General features: G+C 51.1%; 1 protein-coding gene across 1 annotated transcript in view; it reads right to left on the bottom strand.

The window, feature by feature from the left end:
- Positions 1–14,878: 14,878 nt before the first annotated feature.
- Positions 14,879–24,156, bottom strand: part of MRM1 (mitochondrial rRNA methyltransferase 1) — a 30,945-nt gene continuing 21,667 nt past the window's right edge. The window contains exons 5-6 of the mRNA XM_070227560.1: positions 16,139–16,217; positions 14,879–15,064 (exon numbers count right to left, since the gene is read on the bottom strand). Coding sequence (XP_070083661.1) covers positions 14,992–15,064; positions 16,139–16,217 — 152 coding nt within the window. The 3' untranslated portion in view covers positions 14,879–14,991. The remainder of the gene's footprint in view (positions 15,065–16,138; positions 16,218–24,156) is intronic.

Genomic DNA, 24,156 nt, shown 5'->3' with positions numbered 1-24,156 from the left:
TTCTGACCACCGCTGACCTAGTGTTCAAAGCCCTAGTGGGGTCCTGTCCCACTGTCAGGCACTGTGGTTCTAGGAGCCCTCAAGTCTGGGTGCAAATCCAGCTTCATCATGTCTTAGTTCTGTGACCTTGACCAAATCACATGACCTCTGGGGAGAATAGTGCCACTACTCAGGGTCTTGTGAGGCTCCAAGGAGATGGCATGTGATGAAGGAGCCTGGCAGATAGCAGGTGTCCGGTACCTGCTGTCTCATTCCTTTCCCCTCGTTAGTCTGAAAAGAATGTTCCAGCATGCTCTGCCAGCTCGGGCTGAGAAGACAGAGGGGAACCAGAGTTGGAAAGCAGTGCCCACAAAACACACACACACACCCTCCCGTCAAGCAACTGGGTAGTGGCCTCCTTCGTTAGGGGATGGGGCGGTGGCAAGGAGTTAAATGTATTAAGCAATTTACAATTAATATAGAAGTCATTCCAGAGATAGCTACTAGAAAGAGTACAACAGGGCAATTAACCCACTAATACACTAGGCTATTACATCGCTATGTCTCTTATTTTAGCCCGAGGTGATTTGAAACGCATTGGATTAGAGGATATTACAGGAGATAGCATGAAAAATAGCTTAATGTAATGAGCCATCCCGTGATGTCTGCTATTAAAGATGATTTGCAGTTGAAAACTACAACATACAGTAGTTCAGCTATTTGAGGACCGAGGGGGTGGGGGCTGGGGCGGTGCTGTTAACCCTTCCCTCCTTCCAGCTGCCCCCACCCCCACCAGGCCCTCTGCTACCTTCATGCCAAGATTATCAAGTGCATCTTATTAGGCGACAATGGCTTCATCGGGAGATTGGAGATTGGGGCCTGAGGTTGATAAAGAACCAATAATCTGCTAATAACCTTTAAAAAATAGATTCCCCCAGGGAGCCGTACTAATGGGCTGAGGCTGGGGAGGGAGGTTGATTGGCAACTGGGCAGCTAATGTGGAAAAGGGTGTGGGATTAGGGTGGGAGGAGGCTTTCCTGGGTAAGGGAAGGTCAGTGTGCCCCCTGACCCCGGGCTCCCCTGAGTGAGAAGGCAGGGAGGTGTGCAGGTTATAACTGCTGCTTCGAAGGTGTGCCCAGGTATGCGTGCGTGAATAATTACAACACCCAAAACTGATTTTTTTCTGTTTAGCTGATCTTTGTACGGTGCATTCCAGCTTTTAAAGGGTGTTTCACATGCGTTCGTTCTCTGGACTTCATGGCATCCAGAGAGGTAGGTAGTACTATACTTTCAGTGTACAATAGACATGTGACTCAGGGAAAGCAAATAACTTACCCAAGGTCAATGCAGCCAGATAAGTAATAAAATAGGAATCAGAGAGGTCTTCTGATTTCAAAGCCTGTGCTTAAAGCTCTGCAACTCCAGCCTATGACTGTGTTCCACCTGAGAAATCTCTGCCTGCCTCAAGGTCGCAAAGGTCTCTCATGTTTACTGTTTTACATCTTGCATTTAGGTCTCTGATCCATTTTGAGTTAACTTCTCTGTATGGTGTGAGGTAAGGGTTGATGTTCATTTTTGTTCAGTTGGCCTATGAGTGCACGTGCACACCCACGTGTGTGAATACATGTGCGTGGAGAGGAGTACACACACATGTGCTGGCAGCCACGCAGAGAAATCTGGGGGCACACGTGCAGAAGCCGTCTAAGGCAGACACATGTAGAAGGTCGAGGATACGTGTGCATAGTGGGCATGAGAAGTGGGTGAGTACCCAGCACAGACATACAATGCATGCTTGTTTTGGTGAGTGTGCATGTGTGTGTCACAAGAGTATGTGCTGGCACGTGTCTGTGTCCATCACTGTACGTGTGAGTTGGTATATGTGTGTTCCTGGGCATGTATCAGACTGTGTGTATATTCACAGCTGTGGGTGTCACTGAGCACATGTGTGTGTTCAGCCTTTGTGGGGAGGTCATTGTTGTTGCTGAATTTGTATGTATACGTCACCGCGAGTGATTGTGTGAGTGAAGCTGTTGGCATGTCTGGTACCGTGTGTCTGTGTCTATGTCTGTGTGTGCACATCATTGTGCATGTGTGTTGGTGTGTCTGTGTGTGCGTGTCGCTGTGCCCATGTGTTGCTGTGTGTCTGTGCCTCCCCTGGTGCTGCCACCTCCGACAGCTGCAGGGCCAGCCAGGAACAGCCCCCGCGCCCCCCTCACTGCTGTCTTTTATCATCATTTGCCACAAAAGGGAGCCCAGGAGGACGGTGATAAATAAGGGCCACTTAAAATACGAGACGACCACTCTGACTTTGGGGAATATTTCTTCTGTGGAGCAGCTGGTGCCGCCTCTGTCCTTGTGGAAAGGGGTCCCCGGGGCCGCCAGCCCCTGCCCAGCTTCCTCGGCTCCCTCGCCTCCCTCGCCTCCCCCTATTGACTCCCTCCCCTGCCCCTGCCCTACCAGCTCTGGTCTTGAAGGCCTGGGGAGGGCCGTAGAGGGGGCACCCCTCGAGGCCAGTGCAGACAGGGAAAGAGTGGCCCTCAGTTTGCCCTTCTCGGGTGCTCTGTGGAAGACTGGGTATCATGGGGGAAGAGGCGATGGGCCAGGAAGGGGCTGAGAGGGGACTGGCAGGAAGAGCACCCCAACCTTGTGGGGTTTCCCTTCCAATTCCCTCTCCTTCTAAGCTCGGGTGAGGGAATGGCTGAGGGGCTCCAAAGGGCAGAGACTCATCGAGAGACATACATGGACACACACAACCTGGTCACACAATTTTGAGCACCTACTATGTGCCAGGCCCTAAGAGAAAGACACAAAGGCACACATCCCATGAAGACATAATGATGTACACACATACTACACTTTGCTACACAAAGACACATGCAGACATGCAAAAAAAAAATTGTTTGTGAGACTTGTTGTGGGAAGAGAAGGAGAAGGAGGAGAAAGAAGAGATAGGAATTGAAGGAACTAAGAAAAGGAAAGAAATATTTTAAAAAAAAATGGATGTGGAGGACACACAACTGCTCAGGATAGAGGTGGTCCCCAGGTGGAAAGGAGGGGTGGCGCTAGGGGTGGAGGACAGCCCCATATGGGTGTGCAGGTTGTTCACTGCCCAAGGAGGCAAGGAAGGGCTAAATTCCAGCCTTCACTCGACTAGCCAAGCCATGCCCTGGTACAAGACTGTGTCCACCAGGAGGAAGGATGCCTTTTATTTTATTTTATTTTATTTTATTTTATTTTTTTAAGATTTTATTTTTTTCCTTTTTCTCCCCAAAGCCCCCCGGTACATAGTTGTATATTCTTTTTTGTGGGTCCTTCTAGTTGTGGCATGTGGGACGCCGCCTCAGCGTGGTTTGATGAGCAGTGCCATGTCCGCGCCCAGGATTCGAACCAACAAAACATTGGGCCGCCTGCAGCGGAGCGTGCGAACTTAACCACTCGGCCTCGGGGCCAGCCCCAAGCCTGCCTTTTATTGTCCACAGAAAGCACCCTCAACCAGCCGTGCCCTGCACCCACAGGGCCAGGTCCCCCCAAAGGGGTCAGCTTTTCCTACTTCTTACAGAGGCGCCTTAGGAGCTCTTCAGCTATGTCTGTGAGACATTGTTTCCTTAAAAATAAGAAAAGAAAAGAAAGAGAGGAAAGGAAATAGAAATTGAGACAGAGGAGAAGGAAGAAGAGGAAGAGAAAGAAAGAAGGAAAGAGAACGAACAAGGGGAGGAAGAGGGAGAGGAGGAATTGGTGGGGGAGGGCATCAAACCACAGAGGCTTTTCTAATCAAAGAACTCGTCACTGTCACTCTGCTAGTCGAGATGCCAGGACTGACCTGCACCCGCCAGCATCCGGGGTTGGGGGTGGGGGTGAATCGAGATTAACAGGTGACACATTCTCCCTCTCTCTCTCATATACACACACACTCCCACGCACCTCCCACGCCCACCGTGTCTCCCTTCTCAGCCCATCCCAAGAGGCCAGGGACCTGTCAGATCTCACATCCTTCTCCCAGGAGTCATGGGAGCTGGGGGAGAGGCAGGGGGGCGGCACCTGAGCTGACCTTTTCTGCTTCAATTTCTCCCCCAAGCTCCTCAGCCATCAACCACAGGTGTGCTGATACCCTCATCTTCCATGATCCCCCAACACACACCAAGATGTGTCCCCATCCAGCAGAGGCTGTCCCTGGGAGGAGCGGAGCAAGGGCAGAGTGGGCCTCCTTTCTTATCGAGGGCTTTCAACCCCCAAGCTCCCCGAGACAGGGTCCCCAAAGCCCACCCACGGCCTCTCCCCTTGAGTTTCAGATCCCCGAGGGCTCCCTGACCCCAGTCCTCCCAAACATTCTCCAAACCCCTGGAAGACCCTTCTGGCTTGCCCACCCCATGGAAGGGAAAGTGGAAGAGAGCTAACCTTTAATGAGTACCTACTGCATGCCAGGGACCTGGAGCCCTGGCCATATCACTGGATGCTCACAAGAACCCTTTGAAGTGAGTTTTAACTCAGAATCTCCAATTTACAGATGAAGAAATCTCCAGCCATAGACAGGAAAGCCTCACAGTTTATAGCTAGGGTTGCAGGAAAAGAAACCCCAGTCTTTTGACTTCAAATCTTGCTCTTTCCACTACAGCCTCAGGCTCTTTTCTGGAAGTCTCACTCTACCCATGCCTCCCAATTTGATAATTGAGGGTATACCGTGTGCCAGGCACTGTGCTAAACAAGTCACCACCTTATCTCATTCAACCATGAGGATTCTATTATTATCCCCATTCAACAGATGAGGAAATTGAGGCTCAGAGAAGTTGAGCGACTTGCCCAAGGTTACACAGCATGGGAAAGGCAGAGCCAGGACTCAAACCGAGTCTCCTGCCTCTCAATTAACACCCTTTGCCCAATATGATGATAACACGGATTCTGGCAGCAGGAGTCCCAGTCCAGGCTCCTTCACTCCCCAGGACCAGCAGAGAGAGATTAAAGAGTCGAGGGTGGGGTGCTCAGGCCTCAGCAGACAAAGAGGAAGGAAGATTGGGGGTTGAGCACTCTGCCTCCTCTATCTTCCCAGGAGCACCGTCCCCATTGTCCCCACAAGTGCCCTCAGATTGTCAGAGCCAGGCCTCATCTGGCCCTCAGAATATATGGCTGCAGAATAATATGACGATGGGGGGAGGAGGGGTGGGAGGCTAGGGTGGAGGGGCAAATGAAGAAGGCTCCGCACAACCCCCAGAAGAAAACTTAATAGTCTGGGGGCTCCCTTGGGTCCTTCTCATTAAAAAAAAAAAATCTCTATTTAAATGCAAATTTGTGCTGGAGCTGGGATGGGTTGGCGGGAGGCAGAGAAGCATCCAGACGCTGACACAGACCAGCCATTGGACCCTGCTTCCCAACCTCGCCTTTTAATCTGGGACCCTGCGCCCAGAAGTTAGCCCCATCCTCAAAGATCTCCCCCTCCCCACCTCCCAGGAAAGCCCTGTCCAACATACCCCTCACCACCTCTCCGTCTCTCTTTGTGTCTGTCGGTCTATCTGCCTGTCTGTCTGTCTCTCTCAAACATGCACACACTCCCCCTAAGCTCTAAATAGAAATGTGTGTCATGGGAGTGAGGGTGGCAAGCTGTAGGCCTAGATTACAGTGTTCCCCCTAAATCCAGGAAGGGAGGGGGTGGACCCCTCCTGCTCACACCTTCCTCCAGGGACAGAACTTCAGCTTGAAAAAGAGGGGCAGAACCTGAAAAGCTTGCACCTAGTTTTGGCCGATTCCTCTATTTCTCCTGCCCCCCCGCAAACTGGAAAACCCTTGAATCATACACACACGCACACACACACACACAGAGCAGACTTCAAACTCGACCATAGAAGACAAACCTGGTCCTCAAATCCCATTCTTGTGGGAAAAGCAGACATGGAATAGGTAGTTGTGGGTTGGCAGCTGGGACCTACACCTGCCCCGCACCCACATCCTGTCCCTGTCCACCTCTCATGGAAGAGGAGACCCCTCTGTTCTCCTAGCCTCAAGAAACCCCTCATCCTGAGCTCTCTCCCCCAAGCCCAGCCCACCCCCATGCCGCCTCTCCAAGCCCATTACCTCCAGGGATAATTATGTGGGTGACTCGCTGGCCCTGGAGAGCTCTTCAGTGGCATTAACTCAGGATGAGGGAGGGAGAGGTGGGTTGCCCCTGGTTACCACCCTGCTCTCCCCTCTTCCTCCCCCACCACCATCAATGGTGTTAATTTAGGGGGAGTAAAGGAGATGCTATGTAAATCCATCTAGAACACAGATACAAACACCTGTCCCAAAACTTGATTTTATACTTCCATTTCTGGCTTTGTCAGGGAAACTGAGTCAAGAACCTTATCGTAGGGCAAGCAGAGATGACCGTGGGGTTGAGAGTCCCTGGCATTCCCTCCTGACCCTGCCTCCTCGGCAGCCTCACTCCCCATTCCTCCTTCTCTCCTTCTGCAGCCCTCCAGCCTCCGCTGCTCCTGCACCATTGTTGCTCCAAGTTGACTGGGATGAGCCATCTTTGCCATTACACTGTATGGAGATCATTACACTGTATAGGGAAAGGAGGCTCAGGATCGGGGTGGGGCACCCAGGAGACCCCTTAAAGCTTCCCAGCCAAACCCAAATTTCAGGCTTGTCTGGTCACGGCCTCAGCAGCTGTCGAGAAGAGAGAAGAGCCATGGTCAGTTCACCCACTGCCTACTTTCCCATGCTGTGGCCTCCCTGGGCTCTCCTCTGGATACCACAGGGCTCCAGGCATTGGCAGGAAGGGCCTCTGGGACTAAGGGTGGCCAGAGGAAGTTAGGGACCTTGAGTGCCATGAGACAGAGAGGAGCTGGAGGTGAGGAAGGGGGAGAGAACTCTTGTGCCTCCTGAGAAACCTTGAGTGAGAGAGAAGAAAACAACTACAATGAGAGAAGGTAGGACTCACAGAGAGCTGGGGCTGGTAAATCCTCTACTGGGAGAGAACTGGGCCCAGAGAGGGAAAGGAGTTGCCTAAGGCCACACAGAGTCACAGCTGGGAGGAGAAGGCTGGAATCTGGTCTGTTGACTCTGAAGCCACAAGGTGACTTCAGTTTGATAGGAAGAGTTATATACAGATACAGTTTGCACACCCGTGGGTGCAAGCAGTTCCCACCATGTACAAGAGCCTGCATGCATTTGTTCACACAATTGAGTCAGTGTCTGAATGTGGCCATTTGTCTGCCAACATGTTTGTGGGTGTGAGCACATCTGTGCACATGGGGTTGGGTCACACATGTAGGCACATGTGTGCAGGCGGGCGGGTCACATGCCACTGCCTGTGGGTTGAGGAGCAGATGCCTCCCTGGCCCCACCTGCAGGGGTCCCTGTGTCCAGCTGGGCACATCTCTCGGGGTGTCCCCAGGAACCAGCTGAACCTGCTGGCTGACCCCCACCCTCAAACACGCCCCAGCCTCTACCGTTCAGCAGCTTCCATCCAGAGGAACCTCTGGAGGTGGTGCTGCTCTGACAAGCTCCTGATATGATGGTAGAAACAATTAACTGGAAGAGATGGCTAATACCCAAAGGAAAACATTTCTAGATACGATGGTACAACCTCGCCTCAAAAATGGGACTTTACCATGAGGAAATACAGTTTATTAGAAGACACATTTTCTTTTAATTTAATTATATAATCTTTGGGTGTTTTGCAAAAAAAGTAGTATGGAGTTGGGGGTGCTGAGACAGTGAAAGCAATCCTTTGCATTTCCTGTGTATTCCCTGACCCCCAGCACATGGGTGCAAACAAAAAGGCAACTGTGCAAGTCCTGGGAACAGGTCAGACCCAAATCTATCCTCAAGTCCCCCATAAAACACTGTCACAGAGGAGGTGGCTTTGGGAAGCACTGGGCAGGAAAACCGGAGGGGAGGCCACAGTCCAAGTCCACCACCACCTTGGGGACAGCAGGGACCCAGGCCTCCCTCTGGAGACCCGTCTCACACACCGAGTCAGGCACACTCCTACTGCCCTCTGCCTGACATGCACACATACGTATAGATGCACACTCACACACACACATTCACCTCGCACACACACACCATGGAGTGGCCAGGCAGGCCAGACAGATACCCAAAAGTCAGAACCCCCCACCCTATAAATGGTCCCAGTAGAAGAATGAAAATAAGGCTCCTCCACTTGACCATCAACAGACTGTTGGGCTTTGGGCAAGTTGCTGACCTTCCCAGGCCTCAGTTTCCCCATCTTTCAGGGAAGTGAAGTAGATGGTGTCTAAGACCCTTTCCAGCATCCCCAGTACATGCCTCCTCCGTCCTGGGCTTTCCCGAGGGGTAAGAAGCAGACCCTGGCATCAAGCAGTCATGGGCTCCAATTGTCACCCAACACTTGCTAAGTATGTGACCCAGGGCAAGTGATCACATCTCTCTATGCCACTATTTCCCCATCTGTAAATGGAGAGAACAACTATGCCATAAGATATCAGCCAAACCCTGTGCCCATGGTAAGTATGGAACTCATGGTCTCGACCATGTTCGTTAGTCCCCAGGGGAGACCCTGAAAGGCTCATGAACGCTCCTCAGGGATGAAGCCAGCAAATGCTGGCAGGAAGCAGACAACTTAACAGGGCATCCCTCTTTGGGGACCCCATCCCCTTCTCAACCTAGCGCTCAGCTGTGGCCTCTTCCACTCTCAACCCCATGACCACTGACCTTTACCCCATGGCCAACTCCAATTGCCTCCTCCATTGCCCATCCCCGTCCCCAGGTCTAGGGGCCACAGGGTGGCCCCAGAAACCCAGGTGCCCATGTCTCCAGCCCAGGCAGCTGGGCAGCGATGGCAGCAGCAAATCTACCCACTTAGGTATTAATGTAGTAAGTCCTATCAAGACACAATGAAACGGGGTGTAATTTTTGCAGAAAACAATGCAGGTGATGTATGCCCGAGACTGGCACACAATAAAACTGTAGTGGAGTGCAGAAAAAATGCGCCCAGTCAATACAATAAAATCAGCACAAATACACCCGTGTAAAGCAAATAAATCTCCCAATCCAAATATTTTACAGCACGCGCACCACAAGGAGGAAGGTGGAGAAATGTGTGTGTCTGCGCCGTTCAAGTTTTTCCCAGAAATCTCTAGGGGAAACAAACAAAACGACCAGTGAGCCCCTCCAACCCCCTCTCCCCCCAATAAATAAATAAATACGAAGGACGTGGGGGCTGGTTTGCATTTCTGGCCTCAGACATCGTGGACTGGTGAGGCGACTAGGGGCTGGAGGCCCCCAAATTACCATTCATCTGGCCTTGTTGTGGAAATTTTCAAGGGATTTGCAGTAATTATATGACAAAATGCTTGCAAATCTCACTCATTGCTGAACAGAAATAGGCGGGTCAAGGATTGAACACTTTCAGCTGGGTAATTTGTAAATGTCAATCAGGCAACCGGGCAGAGAGAGAGAGAAACCAGGAAAATACTGTAGCAATCTTAGTGTAAGAGGCCTCTTCATCCTCCCAGAACCCAGGAATGGGAAGGCCCAGGCCAGAGGCAAGGCAGGAGGGGAAGAGAAGGATGGAGGTGGGGGAGAAAGACGGGGGAGGGGAGGAGCAGGAGGAAGAGGAAGGGGGAGAAGGAGAAAAGGGACAGAGCCCAGAAACAGACACAGAAAAGAGAAAGGGACAAGAGGGGAGGGGGGGATGGAGATGGAGAATGAAGACAGTGGATCAGGAAAAACAGTTTAAATAAAACCAGGGGAGATTAAATTAACTGATACATACATTCCAAGAGGTAGGTCGCAGGAGCAGCCATAAATACCAGCTCCCTATCTCCTCTGCTCAAGACAGCAGAGAGAGCAAAATAAAATTAAAAGATATAACAATAAAAATTACAAATGCATCTTGAGGGCCCTGTACCCGAGGTCTGTAATGGAGGCACCAAGTAGGGTGAGCCTGGAGCACAGCCCTCACTCAAGCCAGGGCAGCCTCAAGGTGGGAGCCAGAGGACCATTTTCTTTTCCATCTGGCTGGTCACTCTGTGTCTCCTATTCAATAGGACACTCTGTGTCTTCATTCAATAGACTTTCAGAGTGCCCGCTGCATGCCCGTAAAGGATTCAAAGGGTGATGGTTACCACCATGACAACTGATTTGGTACTTTATGAGGATTTTCCTGGTCATCACCACCCCTTGAGGGAGCTGGGTTTTACTCCCCTCATTTTACAGGTGAGGAAATTGAGGCTTGGAAAGGCTGTGATTTGGCTCAAAATGACTCGCTAGTTAACAAGTAGAGCAAGGATTCGAACCCGGTCCCCCCGACTCCACACCCTTTCCACCATGGCCCTCAAGAGGCTTACTTCTGCCAGTCTCATCTGAAAAAATGAACACGCTTTCTGACACATACACATCACATCGCCGCCATGCCAGATGCGTGGCGAATCTGATAGGCTGTGAACAAACCGAGACAGCACCCTCTGAAGTGGGAGTGTCCAACTCTACAGATTTCAAAGACCTTTTTTAGCATCCAAAGTTACCTGACACCCCACCTGACACGCACTCACAAGCACACTAGTGGTCCTACTTTTAAATATCTATAAATTGAGAAAGTGCCTAATGACCCAAAGCTACAATAAATCCAGGCACACTTTTAAAGGAATTTTAACTTTACTCATCAACATATTCTTGGGAAAAAAATTAAAACGCAGACAAAAACAAGACAGAGCCTCTGTTGGGGCAATGGTCAACTGCCACACCTGGGGATCAGGAGACCCCCTTGCAAGAACTCCAGGGCTCCTTCCCCGACCAGGGTCCACAGGCCAAGAGTCCAGGAGCTTCTAACTGAGATGGGGCCTTTGAGCAGAAGGGTCAGGAGGTTGGTTATGGGTTGGCAAGGTCAGCCCAGGAAGACTCCCTGAGGGAAGTGGATCCTGGGAAGGGCTGGGAAGGGAAGCAGTGTGGCAGCACCAAGGTGCGTGTGGGGAAAGAGTTGGGAGGGAGGAGAGCAGAATGACTACAGTACTCTGGCCCCATTGCCACCAAAGGCCCCAATTTACGCTTTTGTCATGATCTCCAAATGGCATTATGTTGACAGCCACAGGGACACTCCAACAGGGTTGAAAGGAGAAGGTGCTTCTCCTACAGCTTTAAACTGGAGTCTCACCTGGCCGCACTGCCTGGAGTGCACCCCTCACTCATCAGAGGAGCAGCGAAGACAGTGGAAGTCCTCTGGGTGCCAAGCACTGCTCAAGATGCTGGGGCTACAGCGAAGAACAAAACGGGATGAGAAAGCCTGCTGTCAAGGAGCTTATCTTAATTCATAAGGTTCTCAGTCTTGAAATGAGTTTGCGAGCCGCACAATTATAGGCAGTCTTTTATGAGTTAAAAGTTTTAACTTGTGGAATGTAAATCAGATGACACTTATGCAACTCTGTTTGGCATTTCTTCATTTTTAAATGTATTGGAGCCTCAGAAACAGAAGAGGCCTTCGGGTCCCTGGCAGACTCTGAGCAGGACAGAGGAATAGCCCTCGATTAAAGGCATCCATCTAACAGTAGCCGCTACCCTCCTGGATGCCAGAGGTTCCAGGGGTGACAGAGACACTGGGGGGAGGGCATTGGCACCCACCATCCTCTCCACTCACAGCTGACCCACCTCTTCCTCTGGCTTCTCACCTCCTCCCTCAACCAAGATCATAGCTCTGGAATTAAGAGCCCCTGCTCTGATTGATATAGTCTCCAGAATACTTGCTCTTCCTACCACAGCCTCCCAACAAAAACAGAATCCCTGGAGAGAGAAGGCCCAGGGAGAACGTGCAAGTAATCCACTCAGCTCTGACTGCATAGATGCCGTCATTGCAAAGTTCAGGAGACTTGAGTCTCTCTACCCCAGCACGGCCACTCACTGTACCACCCTGAGCAAATGGTTTAGTCTCATGGTGCCTCTGTTGCTTCACCTGTGAAATGGAGCTAAATAGTAGTAGCTACCCTAGCAGGGCTGTTGTGAAGATAAAGCACATAATGCATGTGTTCTGTAAATGTTAACTATTATGATTATGCTCTCCCTCTGAGGCTCTACAGGACATAAACTTTGGGGACGGGGGGAAATTGGGGACAAAGCTAAAGAGTACGAAGCTGATGCTGGCAGTCAGCAGAGAGCAATTGCAAGAGGCCTGGACTGGGAGGAGGGAGACCGGGATCTGCCTATCCCTAATTCTGTAATGGCCTCCCTTTGAGCCTCAGTGTCCCCATCTGTACAATGAGGAGGTTGGACATCTGGGCTGGAAGAGTCTCTGGTTCTAGGAATTAGTGTTGGAAAGAATGAGAGAGGGCCCAGGACAAATCCAGTTCAGACACAGTCCATGACCAAGGGTAGGATGAGTTTGGATGGGGTCCTGCTGGGAAATAGCCAGGAGTCTCTCAGGCAGGTTCTCTTTGGAAATCCTAGGCCCCAAAACTCAGCCAAGATGACCCTACAGACCCATCAAGACCACCGCCACTGGCAGTAAAAGCCCCAATGCCTGAGGGGGGCAGGAGATGGGGAGGGTGGCACCCTACCTGCTCACCTGCCATCTTGGAATCTGGTACCTGCTCTTGTCATTAGCTCCACCCTCAGCTGGATTTAATGAATCTGAGAAAAATTATGAAGTCCCATAAAGCCACAAGTATCATAAAAAGTATAATAAAATTGAGAAAAGCTATTAAGTTATAAATACAACCAATGCACGCAACATCACTCAGTCGGGGAGGAAGTCGCTATAAAATAAAGTCATTCCACAAGTGACTAAATCTCTTAATTCACAAGGCACACGCTCCCTTTACAGTGCCCAACCCCGTCTTCCCTGCCAGGAGTTTGCGTAACAGGAACTTTCCGTGGCAGGGAACGGTGAGTGGGGAGACAAAGAAAGAGACCAAAATGATGGAGAGAGAGAGAGAACCGAGGGAGGTGGCCAGGAAGACCTGGGTGGAGGCCTGGGAGGTAGGAAGCGCTTGCGGCGTCCGCACTGTGCGGTCGCGCCGTCTCTAGACCCAAATCACCCACTAGCTACTTTGCGAAGCAGCCAAGGTGAAAGGAGATGAAAAGGAAGAAAGAAACAGCACAGGAGGGAAGTTTGTAGCTGCTGTTTTGGTTGGTGGGCTCCGTCCGGGGTGGGTAGGGGGCCGCGATCTCACCCATCCTCCCGGCTCGGCCCTCCTCGAAAGCCAGCGAGGTGGCCGGGTTCGCCCGAGACTGGCGCACCCAGTCTCCCCCATGCCTCCCCCGGCGCCCACTCCCCCGGGAGCGTTTTCCCCCGGGCGTCCCCCAGCCGAGAGCCACCCCCGCGCTATGAATATTCATAGCTGTAATTAGAGAGCTCGCCCGGCGCCCATTACGGTTATTGTGCGTCCAATAAAAACAAACACACTAATGAGCAGCTTTAATGCGGGGCGGGCGGCGCGGGTGGGGCGGGCCGGAGCGCTACTCTGGCGGCCCAGGAGGGAGAGGAAGTGGGGCTGGGGAGGAAAAGGAGCGATCCTCGAGAGGGGGCAAGAGGAGAGGGAGAGGGGAAGCAAAGGAGACCAAGGGGCGAGGCTCGAGGGCCGAGACTCCCCGGCAGCGGAGGGCGTTGATGGAGGGTGTCTAGGGGGCCCCTCAAGGGACCTCGTGACCGGCAGGGGGATACGAGGGCTGGTTTCACGCTGGCAGAAAGAACGGGACACTCAAGTTCGGGGAGAGGGGCTGGACATGGAGCAGGAGCTCCTGAAACACCGGTGAGCCGGGGTACACAGGCCCCACCTCAGGTTGGGATGCTGTCGGCGTGGATACGCCCCGGACCCAGCCCGGTTGGACCCGTGGCTCCAAAAGACCTTGCATTTTCAAAGATTTTTGCGGATAACCCACAGCCAAGGACGCCCCAGGCCTGGCCCTACTCCTGGGAAGGGTGAGAAGGAAAGCCAGGGGTGCTCTGGGGCGCTGGTCCGGGACAGGGTGGTGTAGGAGGCGGGCTGCAGAGGGGAGGAGATGGCAATGGGGTCCAGGGAAGGAAGGCAGGCTGGGGCCAAGGACAGGGGTCAGGTGACAAGACAGGATGTAGAAAAGGGAGGGAGTTAAGTCAACCCAGAGAACTACTGGGTGCCAGAAACTACTTCAGTGAAAAAGGCAGAGGGGTGGAGGGCAGAGCCGGTGGAATCTGCGGGCCACCCAGTGATGCTCCAGGCATCCCTGAAGGTCACAAGATCGCACCCACTTTGCCAGCTGAGAAAACTGAGGTTAAGATGTCCACAGTCATTCTCCTGCAAGTAGGTTAGCCTGGATGTGTGAGACTCCAAAGTGCGTGGGCCTGCAGGCCTGCTCGGTTTATCTGGGGTGCTATGAAAGGGGTAGATCCCCAGGGAGTCTGGGTGGCTGAACGCAGCTGGGGCCCAGGAGCGGCTTCTCACCAAGGGACTGCCAGGAGCGTCTGAGGCCTGCTCTTCAGGAACATAGGAGTGAGGGTGAGCAGCACAATACTCTGATCTCTAGTTAGCTCGGGTGCCCACCTCACCTGGACCTGCTGCACACAGTAAGTGCTGCATTAAGGTTTGTTTCAAGGGATGAAAAGAAGAAAGAGACTGGATGGAGGGCACTTGATGTGGGAAGATGGGAGAGTGAAGGAAAGATCTAGAAGGAAGATGGGGATGAGGCCTAGGGCAGTTTTTCAAGTTTAGTAAAATCAGATTAAAATACGGATTTCTTATGTTCATTCATACAGAATTTTACGTACAGAATTTTCATAGCATTATTCACGATAGCCAAAAAGTGGAAACAACCCAAATGTCTACCAAATGGTGAATGGGTAAGCAAAGGTGGCATATCTGTACAGTGGAATATTACTGAGCAATAAAAAGGAATGAAGTACTGACACCTGCTTCAACATGGATGAACCTTGAAAACATCATGCTAAGTGAAAGAAGCCAGTCACAAAAGGACCACATATGATATGATTCCATTTATATGAAATGTCCAAAATAGGGAAATCTGTTAGAGACAGAAAGTAGATTGGTGCTTGCCTTGGGTTGGGGGCATAGGGGAATTTGGCGGTAACAACTAAGGGGTGAGGGATTTCTTCTGGGGGTAATGAAGATGTTCTAAAATTGATTGTAGTGATGGTTGCACAACTCTGTAAATAAAAGCCATTGACTTGTACACTTCATATGGATGAATTGTATGGTACATGAATTATACCTCAATAAAGCTGTTAACAAAACATTATGCTAAGTAAAAGAAGCCAGACTCAAAAGATCATCCAGAATAGGCAAATGTATAGAGACAGAAAGTAGATTCGAGGTGGCCTAGAGCTGGGGGGTGGGGAGGGGATTATCTGTAAACAGATACTAGGGATCTTATTGGGATGATAGAAATGTTCTATAACTGGGTTGTGGTGATGGTTGCACAACTCAATAAATTTACCAAAAGCTCATTGAATAGTGTATTTTAAAAGGGTGAATTTTATGGTATATGAATTATACCTCAATAAAGTTGTTTTTTAAAAACACATTTTTGGGGGCCAGCGCCATGGCTGAGTGGTTAAGTTCCTGAGCTCTGCTTCGGGAGCCCAGAGTTTCACGGGTTCGGATCCTGGCCACAGACAAGCCACCACTCATCAGGCCACGTTGAGGTGGTGTCCCACATGCCACAACGAGAAGGACTCACAACTAAATAAAATATACAACCATATACTGGGGGGATTTGGGGAGAAAAAGCAGAAAAAAAAAAAGATTGGCAACATTGTTAGCTCAGATGCCAAAAAAAAAAAAAAATCACACATTTTGCTGGATCCTACCCCCAGAGCTTCTGATTCATAGGCCTGGGATGGCTGGAGAATGTGAGTTTCCACCAAGTACCCTGTTGATGCTGATGCTGCTGGCCAGGGGACCACACTGGGAGAACGATTGGTCTACAGAGGTGAAAGGCCAAGGCCAAGAAGAGGGGAGGGTTCTTTTTAAAAAAAAAAAAAAAAAAAAAAGGAAAGAAAGAAAGATTTTGGGCACCAGCTCTCCGCAGCTACCCACCCCTCCCGTGTAACCCTAGCGGATAACCGGGAGGGGCTGTAATGAGCGGCAGGGAGCCGGATCTCTGGGAGCCTGGTAGACATTCTTCCGCAGCAGACAGCAGAGTTAATTTCAAGGCAGCCTCTCCACCATCAACCGAAATTGGCAGCGTAAATAGGAACCGCTGTTTATTTGCCACTTACCTCTGTCTTGTTCCGCTTAAATACTGAGGGAAAACCGGAGCCATTAGGGTCAGAAGAAAATTACAAACACGCAGCGTCTCTGTGGGTGGATGAAAATGATATTAGAGATTGGGCGGAGTTGGGGGGGCGCAGAAAAAATAAATAGAGGAAGGAAAGAGGGAGGGTGGGGAGAGGACGGAAAACTGCCTTGCACCAACAGAGCATGAAATAAAATAAAATTAAATAAAGATCTGTTTGGTGGGTGGGGAATCTTCGTCCCAGGAAATATGGGTGGAGTTTGGGGGAGGGGAGAGTTCTGGAGTTGTTTGTAAAGCGAGACCAGGGAGAATGTAAATTCTGATTTCTGTTTTCTGGCTTGATTAGCACAGTTCGGACTGATTCTTTTTCTCCGGGTCACCAGGAAAGGGGCCCAGGGAGGGGATAAAAGCCAAAAGCAACCATCGCCCCCACCTCGGGCTATTTCCCCCACCTCTGTGGTTTTAGCGTTTCCCTCCTCCTGGGGGCTTCACACCCAGAGGCGGCCCCTTCTTCCGCACCTGCCCCCACCCCCAGCAGCATTAATTGGAGGCAAGAAGAGTACCACATTTATTACCTCCCCTCCTGCTCCACACTAAATCTTGTGGCAATGCTTCTAAAAGTCAATAAAACGAGAAGGAAGATGCGATAAAATTAAGGTGGAAAGAGATGGGGAGAGGAAATGGGAATCTTCTTTTTAATTTAGCTTTAATTTTAATTTTTTGTCACCTCTCCGAACAGCCTGCATGCTGCCGTGGTGGAGGGGGAGCTGAGGGAGGGGCTGGCCAGCTTTTGAAGGCCTAGAGGAAGCTGCACACTGGGCTGGGTCTTGGGGGACCAGGTCTTGGGGGAACCACAGCTGGGAGCAGGCACAGATGTGGGGGGGGCGGTGCCTGTCAAAATCCTACTCACCCAGAAGGAGGCACTCCCTTCTTTGTGCTCCCAGAGCACACTGTCTAGACCTAAGGGCTTACTGCAGCTGATTTTGCACTCCCCGAGACCAGGAACTGTGTCTTAGTCATCTTAGTCAACTCTTTGACACTCACCAGGAGCAGTAGCAGTAATGATGATGACGATGATGATAGCTAATAGTTACTGAGCACTGCCTATGTTCCAGGCATTGTTCTAAGTGCACATTACAGTTACTATTTCATTTTATCCCTCTGATCAACACTATGAGATGGGTACCATTATGATAGCTCCATTTTATAGATGAGGACATTGAGGACAGAGAGGTAAAGCGCCTTGCCCATGGTCACAGAGCTTGTAGGTAGTGGGAGTGTTATACATGAAACAGATAGTGGATAATTCTCATTTATCGAGTGGATGAATAGATGAGTGAATGAAAATTGCACAAGAATGCTAACAAAGTGACAAGTATGCAAGTGCCAGAGGTCCCGTGGCACCCCTGCCACTCAGCCCGTGAATGCTGGGGGGGGTGCCAAGCAATGCAGAGGTAGAAGAACTGGCCTCAGAGCTCTGTGGAGCCGAGGCTTCTTGGTGTTGGTCAGGCCAAAGTTCGCTGTTGTGCGGTTTCTTTCCCATTTTTAGGAACAGTGAAATAACATTCAATTCCTCATCTCCATCAAACCAGGTGTTTTCTCCACAGTGGCCCAACCATGGGACAGAGGGCCTGTGGCTCCAGTTTTAACCTTCTTCCCAAGAACAGGGCCCCCGAGGCAGCAGCATTATTGACCCTCCCTCCCATGGCACCAGCCAGGTGTCCAGAAGGTGACAGCAGAGCCCAGCTTGGCCTATCAGAGGAACCTGGAGTTCAGAACTGGAAGCCCTAAGGGTACGAGAGACTGCCGAGTGCAGGTCCGCAATTTACCTTTGAGCAAAATCAGTCCCAAAGAGAGGATGGACTTCCCTCTGGTCACACAGTTGGTCCCCGCCCCAGCCCTGAGGTTTGCTCTGTCTTTTCCAGTTGATGGGAGCCCCCAAATCAATATTCTTCAACTTCTCTAGAGGGCTTGTGTCTCAGGCCTTGGGGATAGCCCTCCAGGAGGCGGTCAAGAGGTTGGGGCTATTTCCTCTACATACAGGTGGGGAAACTGAGCTTCAGAGGGTTCAGAATGTCTCCAGGACCACGTGGTAAGTCCCCATCCCAGCATTGCCTTCCTGTAACCCTGGAGACCCCCAGCCTCTCCAACTGGAGGAGGCAGGAAAGATGGGCTTCTTTTCTGATGGGCTCCCTCTTGCCCAAAACCTTGTTCCCCTCATTAAAAAAGCATATCCTCAAAGACTATAGAATGGCATGGAGAAGTGCACATGAAGCCTTTGTAAGTTTAAACAACAAAAAAAAGCAAGTTACCAAATACCATGCAGAATATTATCCTAATTATGTTTTCTTTTAAATATAGTTTATGGCTATATCCATGGACACATAGAAGAAACAACTAGAAGGATATACACCAAAATATTTATAGTGGTTTTTGTTTCTTTCCTTAATATTTCTGTATTTTCCAAATTTTCTGCTGCAAATGTGTCCTTTTATAATTGTATAAAAGGAATTATAAATGAATTTTACAATTCTGCTTTATTAGGTTCAATTTTTAAAATACTGATACCCAGCTAACTTGCTGGCTCTGTGGTGTCATAAGCAGCAGCCAAGAATAGTTCACATGTGAGTGAGTATGTGTGTGTGTTTGTGTGTGTGTGTGTGTTGGGGGGTCCCAACTCCCCCACCCTCTCCTGGTGACTGCTGTTCATCATAACCAGGACAATTAACCATCCCCTTATTATTCACACGTCATGATTACTAATCACCCTTATTAATATCCATGCTTTGCAAAACCAGGAGGCAGCTTGGCTCGGATGCTTGGAACTCTGCAGGCATCCAGTCCTGACCCCAGGCCCATCCCTTCCTGCTCTATGCCTTCACCTTCCCCTGGATTGGCAGCTCTGCCCCTTCCTCGTCTCTCCACAGTGACCGATGCCCCCTGCTTCCCTCCTGTGCCAGCTCATAAGAGCCTCATGCCCCCAGAGGGCCATCTAAGTTCCCACCCACTCACCACCTGAACCACCAATCTCCTTTGCACTGGAGCGGAAATAAGGGTTTCTTCCTGTAGTTGATCCCTTTTTTCAAGTCACTCACTTTGTTCATAAAATGTGTACTTTACCCCAAACAGATATGTTATGGCTAAAGACTGAACTTTATGGTTATACCGTCTAACCATGCTCAGGCTCTAATGTTATCTGCCTTGGGAAATGCACTAGCAGCTCTATGTTAAGCTAGCTACTGATAACATTGGCCATTTGGCTAATGTTAAATTCCCTGGCCAGCATTTGATGCAGATTTAGACTCTGGGTCACTTCAGCTCTTGGTTTTTGATGTGGTGATGGCTCTGAGTAATGCTGAGATGAGCCGTGCTCTGCATTGGTGAAGGGGGTCCAGGCTGGGCCACGCGTGCACACAGAGTTGACGCTGCACCAATATGCTGGCCCCCAGAGGGGTCCTTACAACTTCCTGTGGGTGGAGGTAAATCCGAATCCACCATGAGAGGTGGCTTCCCTCCAGCTCTGCAGTGACCATGGACCAGGTCCAGATACCAAGCACCGACCGCCTCCCCGACCCTGGCTGAGAGGCAGAGCCCCGGGCGCCACTGCTGAACCTACTCATGGAACATATTGGGGATGAAGAAGACAATGGAAGTGACTTGAAGAAAATACTCACAGCAATTGCATTGGTTACCGTAAGAAATGAGACATCCCTCAGGTACTCAACAATGCAGGAGTGACCAAACAAAGTGTGACTCATCAACATGATGGGACGCCACATGCATTCAAATGACAGGACAGTGGGCTCTGCCATCCTGAAAATTTTTGTGTGAGTGGATGTTAGGTAAAAGCAGGAATCCCAGAGGAAGTGCGGGAGGGCATACCGCCTGGGGAAACAGTCTTGCACCAGCACGGGGAAGAATTGGGTTCAAATCCTCTCTGGCTATTAACACTCTCCATGAGCCTCCGTCCTGCCATTGGTAAAAGGAGATCGACATCCTGGCTTCCAGTGTCATTTGTGGGAGGGCTCTCTCAGGTCACAGTGCTCAGGACCTTTCAGGTATTCTGTAACAAAAATGCCCCTAAAGGCAATAAAAGTCCAGAAAGGACTGATCAGAATGTGAACGTTTAGAAATTAAAGTTCCTTAGATCGTTTTTGGAGTAAGTCCACTTAAGAAAAAAGACGGGACATGATTCAAGAAGAGGTGCTCTGGGGCTTTGAAGATTGCCCCGCGGAGGACTGGTGCCCACCGAGGACCAGCTGGGCTCTGGAAGAACGCAGGGAGAAAGAAAGCTGGGCTCTGCACCCACCCCAAGCCCCCAAAGAGGACCAAAGCCACACTCAGTAACTGAGCACTAGAAATCCCAAGCTCAGTCTAAAATGAGAAGGAATAAAAATCACCTCCACCCCGTGCAGCTCCCAGGAGCACAGAGGAGCCCAGAGAGTGCCCTGGAAGAGAGAGGGGAGAGAGAGAGAGAAGCAGAGAAGCAGCGATGGCGAGAGACAGGGAGACAGAGCCTGGGCAGGGAGGGAAAGGGAGCAAGGGTCTCCTCCTTCAGCCCGTGTTTGCCTCGCGCCTGCTGCCACAGGGACGGGCTCTGCCCGCCTGCTCCAAGAACAAGAAAAATAAAATCGGCAGCTCTGCTGGCTAGCCGCAGCTGCCTCCTCCTCTCCCTCTGCCTCCTTCTCCTCTTGCCCTCTCTCTCTCCCCCTCCTTCTTCCACCTCTACTGCCCAAACACCATCTCCTTCCATTTGAAGAATGAAGAGGATTGTGAGCCAGATTTAATGTAAATCACTTCACATGAGTATTTCTGGCAGAGCACAGGATCCCCGCCTCCATGTGCATCTGCCCTCAGGGACCCAAGGACGAAACATGGCCCTGGACACCTCCAACACAAGGCCCTCCCTCCTTACTAACCGAGGACAGTTTGGGGACCACCTGTCCCTCACCAATCTTCCTCCTACACCACCTTCCTTCTCCGAGGAGAAGGAAGGGGGTTAAGGACACAGTGTGAAGCTGAGGGAGAGGAGGAGGAAGAAAGGCAAGGGATGTCCTTTAGGGGACACTTTCCTTCACTGTTGTTTTGTAAGCCTGTCATTCTGGAGGGGAAGGAAAAAGGAGGTGGCCCCCCTTGAGAGAGCAGAGCAGATGCAGGGATTTGAAAGAAGGTTTTAGTAAGTATCCAAATAATTCAGCCTCCTACTCTCTTCCCAATGCATTCCACTCTTGCTTTAATAATCCAGGAATTTGGGAGGACTTCCTTTCAATTTCATCTCACTTCACTTTTGCCCTAGTTTCCTGGATGTGTCCCCAGCTTTTTCACCTGCAGGCCTCTGACCATGCCATTTCCTCCACCGGCCCTCCTTTTCCCTTCCCCACCGAGCAGTCAGTGGAGCCACCCGAGAAACAAACGTAGTCTACGGGCCCTCCCTCTTTCACGAGGCCTTCTTCGGATCTCCTGGCCAGAAGAGCTCTTTTTCTTCTCTGCTATCCTGGAAAGGAAATAAACTCTGGGATCTTCTGCTCACACCCTGTCACCCAACTGGATGGCATCTTGCTCATTCCCCTTGATGCCATTCACCCAATCAATCAATCAATGAACTGAGAAAAGCAGCTGGGATGGGGGAATGGAAGGCCATAAAATTGCCTAAATCCCAGTTAACTGATCCTATGACGAAGCCTGGATTCACAGTCTGAGGCACCCCACACAGGTTATCCCATGAAAGTTGCATATCCACCCTACAGAGTAAGTCCTATTACCATCCCATCTTGCCGGGGACACCCCAGCTAGTAAGGGACTGGAACACAGGCTGGCTGACCCCACTACCCATGCTCTTCCTACTGTACCACACTGCCTCCTACAGCTCTTTTCTGGGGAAGAGGGAGCTTAGAAATGGGTTTATGGCTGCCCCTGCTCCCAATCCTAATTTTCCCAGATGGGAGATTGCTCTCTCCGTTCTTTGCTTCTTCAGCCCTGGTCCAGGCTGAACCCTGGCCAGCTCCACCACTCGGCCAGCTGGTTGGGCAGGTGGGGTGGGTGGGGGTTGGGAAACCCCAGGTGCTAATGAACACTCACGGAGGTGACCAGGCACCTTCTCATCAGCACAAGGAACTGGGAGGCGCAGACCCAGAAACCTCTGAGACAGAGCCCCACTGTGTTATCCTTCCCTGAGTGGTTCTGTGGCATGGCAGCAGGCGTTAGGCCTGGAGGGAGAGGTTGGTGGGGAAAGGCAAGGTTCCTAGGGAAGAGGATGCTCATAGAGGGGAGAGAGGACCCCCTGACCTCGCAGACAGCCCTGTTGACAGTTGGGGCAAGGAGAAGGGTTGATCCCCACTCAATCTCTGAGATTTATTTGCTGACTTCCCCAGGCCTTTGGAGGAATGCTGCAATTCTCAGCCTGGCCTTCATTTCCACCCCTCTGCCAGCACCTCTGTTCCAGCCCCAAGGCTCCAGGAACAGAAGTCCTGACATGAAGTGCCAGGGCACCTCACGTCCATTTAAAGGCTTACCTGGGCTCAAGCGGCCTGCAGGATAGACAGAGCACAAATGCCGGGGTCTTTAAGACACATACACACACACACACACACAATTTAAATTGACCCTTCCCCATGTATTACCTTAATCGGCTTAAATGTCACAACAGGGTCCTGTGACGTGGGCAGGGCAGAAGTTATGAGCCTATTTCTTAGATGACGATCCCAAGGTTCAAGGAAGGTGAGCAATCTACTCAAGGTCACATTCCCCAGAGCTGGTGATCACAATAATACTGATAAAACCCACAGCAGTTCACAGTCATGCAGAGCCAGGACTGTCCACGCATCTAACATTCACAACAGTCCCCTGAGGGAGACGTTATTATCCCCATTTTACAGATGATGAAGCAGGAACCTAGAGATGTTAGGTGATTTGGGGAAGCCACTTGGAGTCAAGCTCCAAGCAGCCTGACTCCATGGACCCTCCCCCAGGGTGGGGACCTTGTATGTCTGAGTCTCCTTAACCCACAGCACCTATAACAGTGCCTGGCCCAAATAAGGTGCTCACTAAACATTTTCAGTATGTTTGTTGACTGAATAAGTCTGCCCTCACTGCCCTTGCCCTCAACACAGTCCTCCCAGACTCTTCCTGCCCTTCTCTCTCCTAGCTCCTTGCACGTCTCCAGCCAACCACTGATACTTCTCCCCTGGGAGCTCAGTGTAACAGACCCCCCAGGCCCTGGGAAGTCAATTCACTGCCTCACTCCCCACACCTACCAGCCTCAGGGATTTGTGGTTTGTCCCAGTGGTTACCCCTTGCCTCAGTTTCCCCACCTGTAGCAGATATAAAGGAAGTAGCAAGCAGACTGCTGGAAAAGAGGTCCTAGGGCAAGTCTGCCCCTCTACTTCCTTCCCCCAAAGGGGTCCTGGGGACCCCACAGAGCCACACATCTGCAGAGGGGGGCCTGCAAGGGGTGAGACACAGGACAGCTACACGGAGTAGTCAGGCCCAGCTCCAAGGTATGCATCTAAACAGGAAAACTGCCCAAAGCTGAGGGCAGGGTCTCTCGGGGCTGGTCCCGAGGGTGAGGGTTTGAAGGCCCTTTTGGAACACTGCCAACTCCAGCTGCCTGCACCCCCAGGTGTTAAGCAGTCACCAGCACTGAGAACCTGCTGGGCCTGCAGGCAAGGACGAGATGCAAGATGCCACTTCTGCAAACTGACGGAACAAAGGAGATGCCGCAGGCAGGGCATACCAAGTGCCCGTGTGCATGATCGTTTCCTCGAAGCTTCCCAACAACTCTGAGCGTTCTCCCCATCCCACAAAGAATGAAGCAGGGGTCTGAGCGACTTGCCCATGGTCACGTGGCTGGGACACAGCTAAACGGACAAGAACCTGAGGCCTCTGGGGCCTGTGCCTGCATCTTGCCCTTAGAGCAAAGCTGTTCTCTGCCCAGCATCTCCCAGGGCTTCCTTCAATATTGGCTAGAGGCATTACACATACTGCACCCCCACCCCCCCAGCC

Source organism: Equus caballus, chromosome 11 (assembly GCF_041296265.1).
Source record: "Equus caballus isolate H_3958 breed thoroughbred chromosome 11, TB-T2T, whole genome shotgun sequence".
In the NCBI taxonomy this organism is placed as follows: Eukaryota; Metazoa; Chordata; class Mammalia; order Perissodactyla; family Equidae; genus Equus; species Equus caballus.
This window is presented reverse-complemented; position numbering and strand designations above follow the sequence as displayed.